At 46.4% G+C, this 17,213-nt stretch overlaps 1 protein-coding gene across 2 annotated transcripts in view; it reads left to right on the top strand.

Moving 5' to 3' along the window:
• Positions 1 to 17,213, top strand: part of LOC139530635 (protein GREB1-like) — a 62,357-nt gene that overhangs the window by 31,568 nt on the left and 13,576 nt on the right. For both annotated transcript variants that reach the window (XM_071327218.1, XM_071327216.1), the window contains exons 5-18: positions 616 to 798; positions 1,541 to 1,657; positions 4,131 to 4,277; positions 5,171 to 5,293; positions 5,470 to 5,592; positions 6,047 to 6,232; positions 6,542 to 6,913; positions 7,219 to 7,347; positions 9,654 to 9,851; positions 10,143 to 10,340; positions 10,760 to 10,940; positions 11,025 to 11,214; positions 11,343 to 11,479; positions 13,748 to 14,102. In XM_071327218.1, the coding sequence (XP_071183319.1) occupies positions 616 to 798; positions 1,541 to 1,657; positions 4,131 to 4,277; positions 5,171 to 5,293; positions 5,470 to 5,592; positions 6,047 to 6,232; positions 6,542 to 6,913; positions 7,219 to 7,347; positions 9,654 to 9,851; positions 10,143 to 10,340; positions 10,760 to 10,940; positions 11,025 to 11,214; positions 11,343 to 11,479; positions 13,748 to 14,102 (2,639 nt within the window). The remainder of the gene's footprint in view (positions 1 to 615; positions 799 to 1,540; positions 1,658 to 4,130; positions 4,278 to 5,170; positions 5,294 to 5,469; positions 5,593 to 6,046; positions 6,233 to 6,541; positions 6,914 to 7,218; positions 7,348 to 9,653; positions 9,852 to 10,142; positions 10,341 to 10,759; positions 10,941 to 11,024; positions 11,215 to 11,342; positions 11,480 to 13,747; positions 14,103 to 17,213) is intronic.

The raw sequence follows: 17,213 nt of genomic DNA, 5'->3' as shown, positions 1-17,213 counted from the left end.
AAGAGAGAGAATGACAGAGAGAGAGACTGACAGAGAGAGAGACTGACAGAGAGAGAGAATGACAGAGAGAGAGAATGACAGAGAGAGAGAATGACAGAGAGAGAGAATGACAGAGAGAGAGAATGACAGAGAGAGAGAATGACCGAGAGAGAGAATGACCGAGAGAGAGAATGACCGAGAGAGAGACTGACAGAGAGAGAGACTGACAGAGAGAGAGACTGACAGAGAGAGAGACTGACAGAGAGAGGCTATAGAGAACAGTCAGGGTATCCTGATTGCAGACACATACACACATTATTAGTCCCTCAACCTGGGCTCTGCTAGACACACACACAAACAAGCACAACACACACACACCATCTCAGAACCCAGCTGACCTGTAACCATGGAAACATCATCGCTCACACACTCTTTCTCTCACAATGGGAGAAAGGGCTTATTATTGTTTCACTGAGTCTCCCAACCACACACACACACACACACACACACACACACACACACACACACACACACACACACACACACACACACACACACACACACACACACACAAGCACAACACGCACACACACACACACACACACACTGAACTAGTGTTTGTGTGGTCGTCCTCAGGGTTCTCTGGGAACTGTATGGGCTGTGGAGAGAAGGGGTTCCGCTACTTCACTGAGTTCTCCAACCACATCAACCTGAAGCTGAGCACCCAGCCCAAGAAACAGAAGCACTTGAAGTACCATCTGTACAAGAACAGCCAGGGACTGCTGGTCAGAGGGGCTGCTATCTGCTGGAAGGGCCTCGGTAACACAAGCAGTGGGAGTAGAGGGGATTGGGGGATGTTTTCATGTGTGATCTTTCCATGACAGTGTAAGTGGTGTAACGTTCCATGTCAATAAAGTATATTGAATTGAGAAAGAGAGCGAGGTAGAGGGGGGGAGAGAAAGGGAGCGAGGTAGTAGAGGGGGGGGGGGCGTCAGGCCAGTGGGTCAGTCTCTCCTTCTGTGTATCTCTGCTGTCGTTCTGTGGACAGGGGGCTCGTCTGGGGTCAAAGTTGGAGTTTGTAGGAGAGGAGGGGTCTGTGACCCGACCTGTCTGTCCAGGTGTGGAGGACAGAGGCCTAGGGTGAGAGGTCAGGACTGGGGTCAGGGTGAAGAAGGGTCGAAGCCTGTGGCTAGACTGTTACTGTGTAACTGACAATGCCTGTGGTATACAGTATATGAGGCGGAGAGACAGTAAATCAAGTCTAATCCACACAGATTAGGAAGAAGGATGAGTTTCAGACCTACAGTAACTAGAGTAGAGTTTACATTCAAATGTAAATTGAGCTGACACTAACATAATCACTTGAGTGACTCTAATGCTTTCACGGAAAATATCCATCTGTTCTCTCAAATTAGTACACACACACACACACACACTGTGTAAGTACAGGAGCATTGACTGTGTTTCGATGGTTTTGACAGTGTAGGTTTCTGTATGCCGGTCTGGCTGTGTTTGTGTGTGTAGCCAAATGCTAATCTGACTGTGTGCGTTGTCTTTTCAGAGACTAGAGGGAGACAGACAGCGCCCAACACCTCTGACAGTCATGTGATCTCAGACGAGCACCTCCTCAATCCAGCAGTCACCGCTCACCCTGGACACCCACCCGGCAGCTACACTGGTACACGCACGCTCACACCCAGTACACTCACAGACAGTACACTCACACCCAGTACACTCACACCCAGTACACTCACACCCAGTACACTCACACACAGTACACTCACAGACAGTACACTCACAGACAGTACACTCACAGACAGTACACTCACACCCAGTACACTCACAGACAGTACACTCACACACAGTACACTCACAGACAGTACACTCACAGACAGTACACTCACACACAGTACACTCACAGACAGTACACTCACAGACAGTACACTCACACACAGTACACTCACACACAGTACACTCACAGACAGTACACTCACACACAGTACACTCACACACAGTACACTCACACACAGTACACTCACAGACAGTATACTCACACACAGTATACTCACAGACAGTACACTCACAGACAGTACACTCACACACAGTACACTCACAGACAGTACACTCACACCCAGTACACTCACACCCAGTACACTCACAGACAGTACACTCACAGACAGTACACTCACACACAGTATACTCACAGACAGTACACTCACACACAGTACACTCACAGACAGTACACTCACAGACAGTACACTCACACACAGTACACTCACAGACAGTACACTCACAGACAGTACACTCACAGACAGTACACTCACATACAGTACACTCACACACAGTACACTCACAGACAGCACACTCACACACAGTACACTCACACACAGTACACTCACAGACAGTACACTCACAGACAGCACACTCACAGACAGTACACTCACAGACAGTACACTCACAGACAGTACACTCACAGACAGTACACTCACAGACAGTACACTCACACCCAGTACACTCACACCCAGTACACTCACACACAGTACACTCACACCCAGTACACTCACACACAGTACACTCACACACAGTACACTCACACCCAGTACACTCACAGACAGTACACTCACAGACAGTACACTCACAGACAGTATACTCACAGACAGTACACTCACAGACAGTACACTCACAGACAGTACACTCACACCCAGTACACTCACACCCAGTACACTCACACACAGTACACTCACACACAGTACACTCACACACAGTACACTCACACACAGTACACTCACACCCAGTACACTCACAGACAGTACACTCACAGACAGTACACTCACAGACAGTATACTCACAGACAGTACACTCACACACAGTACACTCACAGACAGTACACTCACAGACAGTACACTCACACACAGTACACTCACAGACAGTACACTCACAGACAGTACACTCACATACAGTACACTCACACACAGTACACTCACAGACAGCACACTCACACACAGTACACTCACACACAGTACACTCACAGACAGTACACTCACAGACAGTACACTCACAGACAGCACACTCACACACAGTACACTCACAGACAGTACACTCACAGACAGTACACTCACAGACAGTACACTCACACCCAGTACACTCACACCCAGTACACTCACACACAGTACACTCACACCCAGTACACTCACACACAGTACACTCACACACAGTACACTCACACCCAGTACACTCACAGACAGTACACTCACAGACAGTACACTCACAGACAGTATACTCACAGACAGTACACTCACAGACAGTACACTCACAGACAGTACACTCACACCCAGTACACTCACACCCAGTACACTCACACACAGTACACTCACACACAGTACACTCACACACAGTACACTCACACACAGTACACTCACACCCAGTACACTCACAGACAGTACACTCACAGACAGTACACTCACAGACAGTATACTCACAGACAGTACACTCACAGACAGTATACTCACAGACAGTACACTCACAGACAGTACACTCACACCCAGTACACTCACAGACAGTACACTCACAGACAGTACACTCACACACAGTATACTCACACACAGTATACTCACAGACAGTACACTCACACACAGTACACTCACACACAGTACACTCACAGACAGTACACTCACAGACAGTACACTCACAGACAGTACACTCACAGACAGTACACTCACAGACAGTACACTCACACACAGTACACTCACACACAGAACACTCACAGACAGTACACTCACAGACAGCACACTCACAGACAGCACACTCACAGACAGCACACTCACAGACAGCACACTCACAGACAGCACACTCACAGACAGCACACTCACACACAGTACACTCACACACAGTACACTCACACACAGTACACTCACACACAGTACACTCACAGACAGTACACTCACAGACAGTACACTCACAGACAGCACACTCACACACAGTACACTCACAGACAGTACACTCACACACAGTACACTCACAGACAGTACACTCACAGACAGTACACTCACAGACAGTACACTCACAGACAGTACACTCACAGACAGTACACTCACAGACATGACCCCACACTAGATGACCTTGGTTGCTGTTGTTGTTTTCCATCAATCCAGCCGGCGCCCCTGTAGGTCCCATCGGCCAGCCTTACCTGGCCGACCTTCGCCCTCCCCTGACCAATGGGAGCCACACACCCCTATCCCAGAATCCTTTGCCCCATACGGCCGTACTGTCCAATGGACCAGGGAGACCCACAGTTATAGGTAACGTGTGTGTGCGTGTGTGTGTGTGTGTTTCTATTTGTGTGTGTGCGCGTGTTTGTTTGTTTATTATAAAGGGGTATGACATAGAATGACATATGCATTATAGCATCTCTATGGGGTAAGAGGCATGGCTTTAAATGTGTGATGTCATTGTTGCCCCCCCCCCCCCCCCCCCATCTTCACACCTCCCCCTGAAAGAGAGAGCTCCTGTGTTTTAACAGTCTAAAGTGCCCAGTAGGAGCCGGCCGTATTGTGTGTGTGGGCCCCCATTGTTACGACCCCCTTTCATTCAGCAACTCTCTCCTTTCTCTCCCTCTCCCTCTCCCTCCCTCTATCTCCCTCAGACTGTTATCTCAATAAAAGTAGCACAGTAAAAAGTCTCTCCCTTTCTCTTTCCCTCTCTCCCTCTCTTTCTGTCTGTCTCATTCTCAGTGTGTTTAGTTGTAAAGTGGAAGGCCTTCTTCCTGCCAGTCTGGGTTTTGATTGGGGCGTTTCAACACGTGGGCCCTTTGGTCTTTGTCTCTGTTGCTGCATAAGAAGAGAGCAGGCAGAGAGGAGAGGGAAGACAGCATGTGTAGAGGGGAATGAGGAAGGAGATGATTAATGTAACAAAGACAGTGCTATCTTTATCATCAATAGTGAGCTACGGTTATACTGCCTGCTGGCTGGTTGGTTAACTGGCTGGCTGGTTAGTTAGCTGGCTGGCTGGCTGGCTGGCTGGCTGACTGGCTGGCTGGCTTGCTGGCTGGTTAGTTAGCTGGCCAGCTGGTTGACTGGCTGGCTGGCTTGCTGGCTGGCTGGTTGGTTATTCTGTATTTTGAAGTTGCCTGCACATCCAGAATCATCACCCATGAGACATACAATACATAACAGTGTGTTGCTTGTCCTGTCAGGAACACTCAATGCGGGACCACCTAAAAAGAGACACAAAGGCTGGTCTCCAGAGTCTTCTGCTGTGAAGACCCCCCCAGCTTCCTCCTCCTCTTCCTCATCGCTCACCAATGGTGCCAAACCAGGTAGGAGCTCAGAGCGAGAGAGAGCGAGAGAGAGAGAGAGAGAGAGAGAATTCATTTTCAGATGTCAGAAGCGAAATGGCATACAAGGCTGCTCTTTTCTTTGTGGGTACAGTTAGTTACCACTGTTTTATGTCTGCTCCCTGCTGTGTGTGTGTGTGTTTTCTCTTTACCCACAGACCATGCCCCCCCAGAGAGTGTGTCCCAGGGGTCCTCCAACCCCCACTCTCCCCCCGGGCCGTCTGTCACAGTGCCTGATCAACTGCTGCACACCTGCAGACTCCAGCCCGTCATCTTCAGAGGTCAGAAGTGTGTGTGTGTGTGTGTGTGTGTGTGTGTGTGTGTGTGTGTGTGTGTGTGTGTGTGTGTGTGTGTGTGTGTGTGTGTGTGTGTGTGTGTGTGTGTGTGTGTGTGTGTGTGTGCGAGTGTGTGTGTGTGCGAGTGTGTGTGTGAGTGTGGTGTTCTATTCCTCAGTGGCATTAAACACAAGAGTGCCACAAACCTCAGCAGACACTGAGGCCCGGAGTCTGATCCCAGTGTCCATTGCTTAGCTACGCTTCTTAGCAACGCTTCTTAGCTAAGCAATGGAAAGATCATAATGTCCTCTGCTCTCTCTCACTTCTCAACATGCCACCCCTCCCCCTCATCCCTCCATCCCCTGGGAGTATCCATTAGCTCACTGTCCATTTTCCCAAAACCTGATCCTGTGCAGTAGCATCTGGTGTGTGTCTGTGTGTGTGTGTCTCTGGTCCCCAGGTCACGGCAGCCTACCCCAGCTGAGTGGTAAGGTGTGTGATGTGCAGGTCAGCTCCCTGCTCCAGAGCTGCTACCAGAACAGCCAGGCCCTGCCCAGGGTCTACCAACACTACGGACCCTCTCCCATACAGCCCCTGTCTGTAGAGATGCAGATACTACTCACTGTATACTACCTGGTGCAACTAGGTGAGAGCGATGGTTGATTTCATTTTTTACATTTTTGTCATGCTCACAGTTACATTTGACATTGTAGTCATTTAGCAGATGCTCTTATCAAGAGTGATTTACAGGAGCAATAAGCATTGAGTGCCTTGCTCAAGGGCACATTGACAGATTTTTCCGTTGGCTCGGGGATTCGAACCAGCGACCTTTCGGTTACTGGCCCTAGCCCCTTAACTTAACCACTAAGGCTGAATTGTGCAGAATGTACTATTACATTGAGGCAATCATTAAAAACCTAGTGTGTAATAACTGGTTATTGACGTGTCCCTCCAGGCCCAGACCAGGTCCCACTGATCCAGGACCTGGAGCAGATCTTCATGCGCTCCTGGAGAGAGTCCCACCTCCGTGAGATTCGCCAGCACCAGCAGCCCCAGCCTGGCCTCTCCCTCCCCCAGGCGCCCTCTACACTGCCGGGGCTGCCACAGGCCCAGGCCCTCACCCCCTCCCAGCTGCCCTGGCTGGCCCAGCTGGCAGCCTCGTCATGTGGGGAGGGTGTGGTGGTGCTGGAGGAGAAGGCCTCGATGGCTCTGGGACTGGCTGGCACCTTCACTAGGCTGATGGAGGGACGGCTGGCTCATACCAACTATGTGGTCATCATCTGTACAGCCAAGGGACGGGAGACTGAGTCCTGTGTGGTGGTGACAGGTGTGTGTGGGTGTGTGTGTGTGTGTGTGTGTGTGTGTGTGTGTGTGTGTGTGTGTGTGTGTGTGTGTGTGTGTGTGTGTGTGTGTGTGTGTGTGTGTGTGTGTGTGTGTGTGTGTGTGTGTGTGTGTGTGTGTGTGTGTGTAGAGGGGTGGGGAGGGGGGTGTAATTGTATTGTGTGTGGGTGCCTACCTGTGTCTTAAATTTGCTGTGTGTGTGTTTACACATCGACTTAAGTGGAGTTGCAGACGTTTTGGTGCATGCATGCGTGTATGTAATAACTGGTGTATACTATGTGTGTGTTGTAGGTAAACACCAGTGTCGTATCCTGGTTGAGGGGATGTTCAGTCCCACTGATAGTCTGAGAGAGATCAGTCAACAGCTGTCCTCTGGCATGACCCAGGAGCTCACTGCCTTCTGCAACTCTCTGGGACCTGGTAAGACTGCTACTGATCTTCATTTGAGACAGTTTACTGCAGCAGGGAAATAGTCCTGCAGCAACAGGAAATTAGAATTATTATGTGGATTAGAATTGTTGGAATTCATTTTTTGTAGGGGTTAATACATTTTACATAAGGGAAGATCAAGTCTGAAATGTGCATTTCCTGCTTCTCATCGACAAAACTGTGATCAAATGACATCTGTACACAACCCACCTGGATGCTGAGAAAGTGTGTGTGTGTGTGTGGGGGGGGGTTACCCATCTTAAATTTAATGGATTGGTTTCATATACATATTTTCTAAGTGCTCTGAGGGATTTACACTGTACACTGTTTACTGTATGTACAGTTGAAGTCGGAAGTTTACATACACTTATGTTGGAGTCATTAAAACTCGTTTTTCAACCACTCCACAAATTTCTTTTTAACAAACTATAGTTTTGGCAAGTCGGTTAGGACATCTACTTTGTGCATGACACAAGTCATTTTTCCAACAATTGTTTACAGACAAATTATTCCAATTCAAGTGGGTCAGAAGTTTACATACACTAAGTTGACTGTGCTTGGAAAATTCCAAGCTTCTGATAGGCTAATTGACATCATTTGAGTCAATTGGAGGTGTACCTGTGGATGTATTTCAAGGCCTACCTTCAAACTCAGTGCCTCTTTGCTTGACATCATGGGAAAATCAAAAGAAATCAGCCAAGACCTCAGAAAAATAATTGTAGACCTCCACAAGTCTGGTTCATCCTTGGGAGCAATTTCCAAACGCCTGAAAGTACCACGTTCATTTGTACAAACAATAGTACGCAAGTATAAACACCATGGGACCACACAGCTGTCATACCGCTCAGGAAGGAGACGCGTTCTGTCTCCTGGAGATGAACGTACTTTGTTACGAAAAGTGAAAATCATTCCCAGAACAACAGCAAAGGACCTTGTGAAGATGCTGGAGGAAACAGGTACAAAAGTATCTATATCCACAGTTAAACGAGTCCTATATCGACATAACCTGAAAAGCCGCTCAGCAAGGAAGAAGCCACTGCTCCAAAACCGCCATAAAAAAGCCAGACTACGGTTTGCAACTGCACATGGGGACAAAGATTGTACTTTTTGGAGAAATGTCCTCTGGTCTGATGAAACAGAAATAGAACTGTTTGGCCATAATGACCATCGTTATGTTTGTAGGGAAAAGGGGGACGCTTGCAAGCCGAAGAACACCATCCCAAACGTGAAGCACAGTGGTGGCAGCATCATGCTGTGGGGGTGCTTTGCTGCAGGAGGGACTGGTGCAATTGACAAAATAGATGGCATCATGAGGAGGAAAAGTGTGGATATATTGAAGCAACATCTCAAGACATCAGTCAGGAAGTTAAAGCTTGGTCGCAAATGGGTCTTCTTAATGGACAATGACCCCAAGCATACTTCCAAAGTTGTGGCAAAATGGCTTAAGGACAACAAAGTCAAGGTATTGAAATGGCCGTCACAAAGTCCTGACCTCAATCCTATAGACAATTTGTGGGTTACACCAGCTCCGTCTGTCACGTTCCTGACCTGTTTTCCTTTGTCTTGTATTTATTTTAGTTGGTCAGGGCGTGAGTTGGGTGGGTTGGTCTATGGTTGATTTTCTATGTTGGGATTTGGTGTTCGGCCTGGTATGATTCTCAATCAGAGACAGCTGTCAATCGTTGTCCCTGATTGAGAATCATACTTAGGCAGCCTGGGTTTCACTTATGTTTGGTGGATGTTTGTTCCTGTGACTGTGTTTGGGCCACACAGGACTGTTTCGGGTTTGTCACGTTTGTTGGTTTTGTATTTTGAAGTGTTTTGTTGATTTTTCATTAAAATATGAACACTAACTACTCTGCATCTTGGTCCGATCCATGCTCCTCCTCGTCTGAGGAGGAGAACGACTACGACAGCCGTTACACCGTCAGGAGGAATGGCCCAAATTCATCCAACTTATTGTGGGAAACTTTTGGAAGGCTACCCGAAATGTTTGACCCAAGTTAAATAATTTAAAGGCAATGCTACCAAATACTAATTTAGTGTATGTAAACTTCTGACCCACTGGGAATGTGATGAAAGAAATGAAAGCTGAAATAAATCATTCTCTCTACTATTATTCTGACATTTCACATTCTTAAAATAAAGTGGTGATCCTAACTGACATAGGACAGGGGATTTTTACTAGGATTAAACGTCAGGAATTGTGAAACTGAGTTTAAATGTATTTGGCTAAGGTGTATGTAAACTTCCGACTTCAACTGTATGTATCTCACCATATTGTATGTGTGTGTCAGATGGTGATGTAGATGTGTTGCTGGGGAGTGTTGCTAGGGAGAGCAGGAGCCATCCGCCCCCTCTGTCCAGCAGTCAGGAGTCCACAGGAGACAGCAGCCCTAGAGACAGACAGACGGACAGAGCTACATGCAGCCCCAAAGAGCCAGCCACAGACAACCCCAAAGACAGAGCTGAGAGCCACAAGGACTCCTGCTCAGGTGAGAAATGCAATCTGTGTGGAGAGAACATCATGAATTGTGTGTAGTTTGACCAAGCTACATGCTGTAGAATTTCATGTGAAGTGGCAAGATGTGTTTGTAATACGTGTTGTGTGTATGTGTGTTGAGTTTATGACTTTGTACATGATATGTGTAGTCTGTCCAAAATCTGTGCGTGTGTGTGTACATTGTGTTTATAAATTTGTGTGGTGTCTAAAATGTGTGTTTCCATGTGTGTGTGTGTGTGTGTACATTTGCATCTAACGTGTATGTGTTTCCGTGTGTGTGTAGAGTACTGTGTGGAGTGGCGGGAGGTGCGGCCCATCCAGTTGGCGGTAGCCAGGAAGCTGCTGTCCCATGTGTGTGCCATCGCTGACTCCAACACTCAGAACCTGGACCTGGGCTCCTTCGACAGGGTCCACTTCCTCATCTGTGTCCCTCCATCTGAGGTCACCTTCCAACAGACTGTACTGCATCTCTGGAACTCAGGTAAGATCCCTCCTCTCTTCCTCCTATTCTTCCTCCTCTTCTTCCTCCTCCTCTTCTTCCTTCTCCCGCTCCTCTTTCTCTTTGTCTTTCTCTTCCACTTTCATCTCACAGTTCAACATACTCTCCTCTTCATCTTCCCCTCCTCTGCCCCTCCCCTTTCTCCTCCTTCCCTCCTTCACCTCAATCCCTCTGAGGTGTCTTCCAGGAAGTTGTCTTCAGGTCTCGTCCTCCTCTAGCCGATGTCTGTGTTGTATAGAGCCCCTTGCTGGTGTATTGTAGAATTCTTGAGAAACGTGTTCACTTGCTTTACTCAAACCTTCAACTGAAACAAATTGGTGTCGTGTGTGTATTTGCACGTGTGTATGTGCACGTGTGCGTCCGAGCTTTTGTGTGTGCTTAATCCCTGTCTGTGCATGTAGGTGTCCTCCAGCAGCTGGGGTTGGAGCAGGAGTGTCTGTCTCAGAGAGAAGCTGAGCACTACGTGGTCAAGATGGACCAGGAGGCGAGGGCGCGCATTGATGACCTCATACAGGAAGCACACAGGAACTCTAACACACTCTACATCCTGGTCCACGACCACGCACACTGGGACATCAGCAGGTGTGTGTGCTTTTTTTGCTTGCGTGTGTCTGCGTGTTTATAACGTGACCATACCGTACAGTATATATACTCCCTGTCTCCCAGTGGGCCGTACGGTGCCAGCGGTGGTGACTCCGGCGGTGGGTTGGTGGACAGCCTGCTCAACTCCCTTCAGATCAGAGATGCCACCAACATCCTGACTCTCCACGTCACCTCGTTCCCCTTTGCCCTGCAGACACAACACACACGTATCAGCCCTTACAACGAGATACACTGGCCCTCTGCTTTCAATAACGTAAGATATTCACACACACACACACACTCACACACACAGACCCACACTGACACAGACACACACACACACAGTCACAAACAGACACACACTGTTGTCTCAAGCTGTGTGTGTGTGTGTGTGTGTGTCAGGACATGGATCTGTACCATGAGAAGACGCGGTACTTTGGTGTGTCTGAGCTGCTGGACTCGACTCGTTCAGGCAGCGGTCTGCCTCTCCTTCGCTACGACAGCTCCTTCGAAAGCATGGCCTCTGTCCTGGAGGAGAGGTAACACACACACTCATCATACATACTGTACACACACACACTCATCATGCATACTGTACACACACACACTCATCATGCATACTGTACACACACACACTCATCATGCATACTGTACAAACACACACTCATCATACACACACACACAAACACACACACACAGACTCATCATACATACTGTACACACACACACACACACACAGACTCATCATGCATACTGTACACACACACACACAGACTCATCATGCATACTGTACACACACACACACAGACTCATCATGCATACTGTACACACACACACACACAGACTCATCATACATACTGTACACACACAGACTCATCATGCATACTGTACACACACACACACACAGACTCATCATGCATACTGTACACACACACACAGACTCATCATGCATACTGAACACACACACACACAGACTCATCATACATACTGTACACACACAGACTCATCATGCATACTGTACACACACACACAGACTCATCATGCATACTGTACAGACACACACACACTCATCATACATACTGTACACACACACACACAAACACACATGCATGCTCACACACAATCACACAGGTACAGAAAATACACACAATTAACTGTATATGCAAATATACAGTAAATGGAGACGCCAGTGTTGTAGTACTCGAGTCCAGGATTTTCCTGATTGTGACTCCGACCTGGCCTCGCCTTCTCGTGACTTGTATTTGCACTTGGACTGGATAGGCTATGATAAGCAGAATATTAGCAGCACTAGATGCGCAGCGCAGCGAGGGTCTTGTCCTGTTCCGCAGTGGGAGGGACAAGCCACATCCGGCCGGCACACAGCCTACATCAGCTGGTGAGCTGCGGGGGAGCAAGCGATGAGTAAGGGCAGACAGGCAGGCAGGCTCCGCCTCCGACCATTGCACATTGCTCAGGAGACTCTCTTGCTTCCCTGTAGCTAACCAGTCACCAGCCTTCTAGTTAGCTACCCTGCAGCCAATGACCAAAAGCGTCCTCTTTGGCCTCATGGGTGGAATGTTATTAATAATTGTTTTTAATTGACGAAAATGTTGTGTTTCTATGTCAAACAGTTTTGTTATATTTCAGTCTTTTGTGATGTATATAAAGTGTAGTATTGGGATGCAAACTCAACATTGTATACATTAAGTCTATATCTGACATGCTGTCTTCTTTTCTAAGCCCATAAACGTGTGTGTGAGGTCTATACTTTTGTTTCGACGTAGATTTGTTTAACACTACCAAGAAACACTCTGTGTGACCCTGTTTTAGCCCACTGCAGTAAAACGTTCAGAAACACAAGACACGATAGCATTGAGTTCATGAGTAAAACAACGGTCTCGCTTTTTTTTGTCCATCTCCCCTTTGAGTATAGAAAGTAGGCTGTATTTGAATTTGTCTTCTCGCTCCCTTCCACTTTCCCCACTGCGTCCCATAGCCAGGTTCTGACAAGTCTCCCTCTTTTCTACAGACAGTACGGCTTGTTTCTCACCATTCAAAAAGTTAGGACCCATATGACCGATGCTACATTTTTTTCCTTTCTAGCATACATTGGCGGGCCACATTTTACATGCATAAACCATATCGCAGGCCGTTCTAAAAGTAGGTGACTTGCGGACTGTACCGCTAACCATTTGTTTAGGCTAAAATTTGTTCAGCCAATTTACCTAATTAGCTAGCTAGCTAGCTAACAACCTGGTAACTTTACCAGTAGCCTATACCCGAATGCAAACATTTGGTGGCACAGAAAAAATAGAAAGGGGATAGCAAACAATTTATTGACTAAATAAATCCTCTTGCCACTATGCTATACTATATCTAACTGGGTAAATAACTTTATTTTGAGTTAATGTGAACCTGTGAATCCAACACGACCAGGACTCAAGCACTGGGACTCGACCACTTATTTAACTTGGCAAGTCAGTTAAGAACAAATTCGTATTTACAATGACAGCCTACTGGGGAACAGTGGGTTAACTGCCTTGTTCAGGGGCAGAACAACAGATTTTTACCTTGTCAGCTTGGGATTCGATCCAGCAACCTTTCAGTTACTGGCCCAATGCTCTAACCACTAGGCTACCTGCCGCCCCATTGGTGACACAGACTTGGTCTCGAGCACAGGGTACTTGGGACTCAACTCGGACTCAAGGTTTAGTGACTCGACTACATCACTGAGAGAATCACATTTGATTTATCGAAATGACACAAGAATGTAGCAAATAACAAAATGTATCAATCCCCTGTCCCAGGTTCCCCAAGCTACACAGTGCAGTGATCCGGACTCAGGTTCTGGTCCAGCACTACTGTGTGGCTCTGATGGCCGTGTCAGGTCGGCCTGGCTCAGGGGGGCGGAGCATACATAAACACACCTCCGTCGAGACGCTGGAGATTGTCCAGAGTCTGCTCAGCTCCGCCCAGCGATGCCCCACCCACCACGGTCACATGGTGCTGCTACGGATCCCCTCATTGGCTCTGGCAGGGTGGGCTCACCAGCGGCTGGCGTGGGTCAGACAGAGACTGGGGCTGGGGGAGCGCTTTGAGATCATCCTGGGAAACCCCAGCCAAGCCCTCAGCATAGGACAGAGCTTCACTGAGCGCATCAAGGTAGGGGATAAACCACTGGACAACTGGATGAAGAGTTCTGATTTAAAATCAGTGTGCCGTTGGCTTTTAGATCACAATGAATAAGATTACATGGACAGGGACCTGATCCTGGATCAGGTCTCTAATCTGAGACACTTGATACATACAGATCCTGGTTAGCAACATGACAGATAAAAAATCTCAATTTGGGGAAGGTTACATATATTATAACATTATTTGTAAAAACTGGTAGGATGAAAATACTATATTAGGTTGGATTGCTGGTGTTGGTATGGGCTACCATGGTGGTGTGCTGTTATTAAGAACACAGGGGCAGGAGTACAGATTAAAAGGGCTAACCCGGTGAAATGGTTAAGGGAATATACAGTACCAGTCAAAAGTTTGAACACACCTACTCATTCCAGGGTTTTTCTTTATTTCTGGTTGAGAGAATGCCAAGAGTGTGCAAAGCTGTCATCAAGGCAAAGGTTGGCTTCTTTAAAGAATCTCAAATATAACATATATTTTGATTTGTTTAACACTTTTTTTGGTTACTACATGATTCCATATGTGTTATTTCATAATTTTGATGTCTTCACTATTATTCTACAATGTAGAAAATAGTAAAAATAAAGAAAAACCCTTGAATGAAAGTTTGACTGGTACTGTAGGTGGGATGGTAACAGATGTTTTTTCTGTTCAATAAAACATCCAGGTAAACGCCAACATATCTAACATTCGACTATCTCTACACATTTCCCTAGTCATTCTTCCGGTCCATTAGGTAGCCACTGATTGCCTTCAGGTGAGTCCATTTTAAAGGGATCGTCACTAGTTACCACAGCCACAAAGTCATAATTATGTCTAAACCCCACCTATTTCTAATATTTATAATATTTGATCTTCTTGAAATCTGATTTGAACCCTAATCTTAAAGGGAAACTTCACAATTGTTCAACTTCATATTCATCATCTCCAGCACCACCCCAACATCAACATGTGTGATAATGGCATGTTTCTATGTTTTGTAGTAAAAAATATAGGAAAATAAGTGTTTCCAATGACATCATCGGTGTGCGTCGTGTGATTGACCAATTGTGAGTTGGCATTGCCTACTAATTGTCTACTAATTGGTTGATGATGTCATTGGAAACACTACACTATCTTTTTTTCTACATAACATAGAAATGTGCCATTTTCACAGGAAGTATTCAGACCACATGACTTTTTCCACATTTTGTTAAGTTACAGCCTTATTCTAAATTGGATTAAATCGTTTTTCCCCCTCATCAATCTACACACAATACCCCACAATGCCAAAGCAAAAACTGTTTTATTTTTTATTTTTGCAAATGTATACAATAAAAATACATTTAATATCACATTTACATAAGTATTAAGACCCTTTACTCAGTACTTTGTTGAAGCAACTGGCAGCGATTACAGTATCAAATGTATACCATATAAATGTAAAGGCTTTCGTTGGTGGAAGGAGAGGAGGACCAAAATGCAACGTGGTATGTATCCATAATATCGTTTAATCGAGAATGAATACAAAATACAAAAACAGAACAAGAGAATAAATGAAAACCGAAACAGTCGCGTATGGCGCAAACACTGAAACGGAAAATAAACACACACAACCAAAATGGGGAAAACAGGCTACCTAAGTATGATTCTCAATCAGAGAATGATCGACAGCTGCCTCTGATTGAGAACCATACCAGGCCAAACACAGAAATACAATAACATAGAAAAAAGAACATAGACTACCCACCCCAACCAAACTAACACAAAGACATAAAAAAGGAACTAAGGTCAGAACGTGACAATAAATACATTTAATATCACATTTACATAAGTATTAAGACCCTTTACTAAGGACTTTGTTGAAGCAACTTTGGCAGCGATTACAGTATCGAGTCTTCTTGGGTATAAGCTTGGCACACCTGTATTTGAGGAGTTTCTCCCATTATTCTCTGCAGATCCTCTCAAGCGCTGTCAGGTTGAATAGGGAGTAATACTGCATGGCTATGATGTTGGGTTGGTGCTTGAGATGATGAATATGAAGTAGAATTTCTTTGAAATTTCCATCTGACCACACTGTTAACCATATGCCTAACCCTAACCTGAAATTAAAACCAAAAATCAAACGTTTGTTTTCATGGATTTTTACAGTGTATATAGCCAATTCTAACTTTGTGGCTGTGATAACCTTTAAATGTTTGTCACTAGTTGAGTGGGTGTGGCAGAAGATCTGCCTCTGGGACAGGAAGTGGATGGGATTGGTTGGTGGGAAAGTCAGTCAATATGAGTGGGCAGAACCACCTTAAATATGCTACATATTTTAATTACAGGAACAGATGTCCATTAAGTGTGCTACTGTAAGTGGTTGGGGGGCTGTAGGGGTAGGAAGATGGTCACGGAGCCACCCATCAGCAGGTGGTGGAATAGCTTGGGTAACGCCCATGGAATACCACAGGAAGTTGCTCTGGAGGGGGGCGGAGCAGAACACTGATGCGGTTGAATGGCCACTGGAATGGACTCGTGGGCACAATGGAAGCCAGGGTGTTCTTGGGGAGCAGGCTGGTCGCTTGGACTCGGACTGGTGCAGACCTGACAACATGGGAATGACTTAGGATCTGGGATTGCAGAAGGTACAATACCGGATCCTGGGAATAAGGGAGGTAGAATTTGGGACTGGGAACTTTTTGATAAGGGACTTGGAGAGGGACTGGCATAAGTGGGGACTGGGTAGAGGCAGGTTATAAGGTTGTTGGTAGGCTGGACATCTCTTGTTGTCCATACACTCGATTTTCCCCTTTATTGCCCTAATTTTCTCCCGGAAGGTGAGCGCTCTGTCGGCTGGTGATCTGTTCTCCATTTCCACCGCGATAGCCTGATCCGGCTTGAAGGACCATGTAAAAACTGGTAGGCTGAAAAGACTATATTTGGTTGGATTGCTGGTGTTGGTATGGGCTACCATGAATATAGGTGGGATGGTAACACATATATCTTTTTTAAATAAAACTTCCAGGTAAACACCAAGGTTGAAGAGCTATACATTACGTATCAAACATTCTAACGCTACACATTCCCTGGTCATGCTTCCAGTCCATTAGGTAGCCACTG

Source organism: Salvelinus alpinus, chromosome 9, assembly GCF_045679555.1.
Source record: "Salvelinus alpinus chromosome 9, SLU_Salpinus.1, whole genome shotgun sequence".
Taxonomy (NCBI): domain Eukaryota; kingdom Metazoa; phylum Chordata; class Actinopteri; order Salmoniformes; family Salmonidae; genus Salvelinus; species Salvelinus alpinus.
This window is presented reverse-complemented; position numbering and strand designations above follow the sequence as displayed.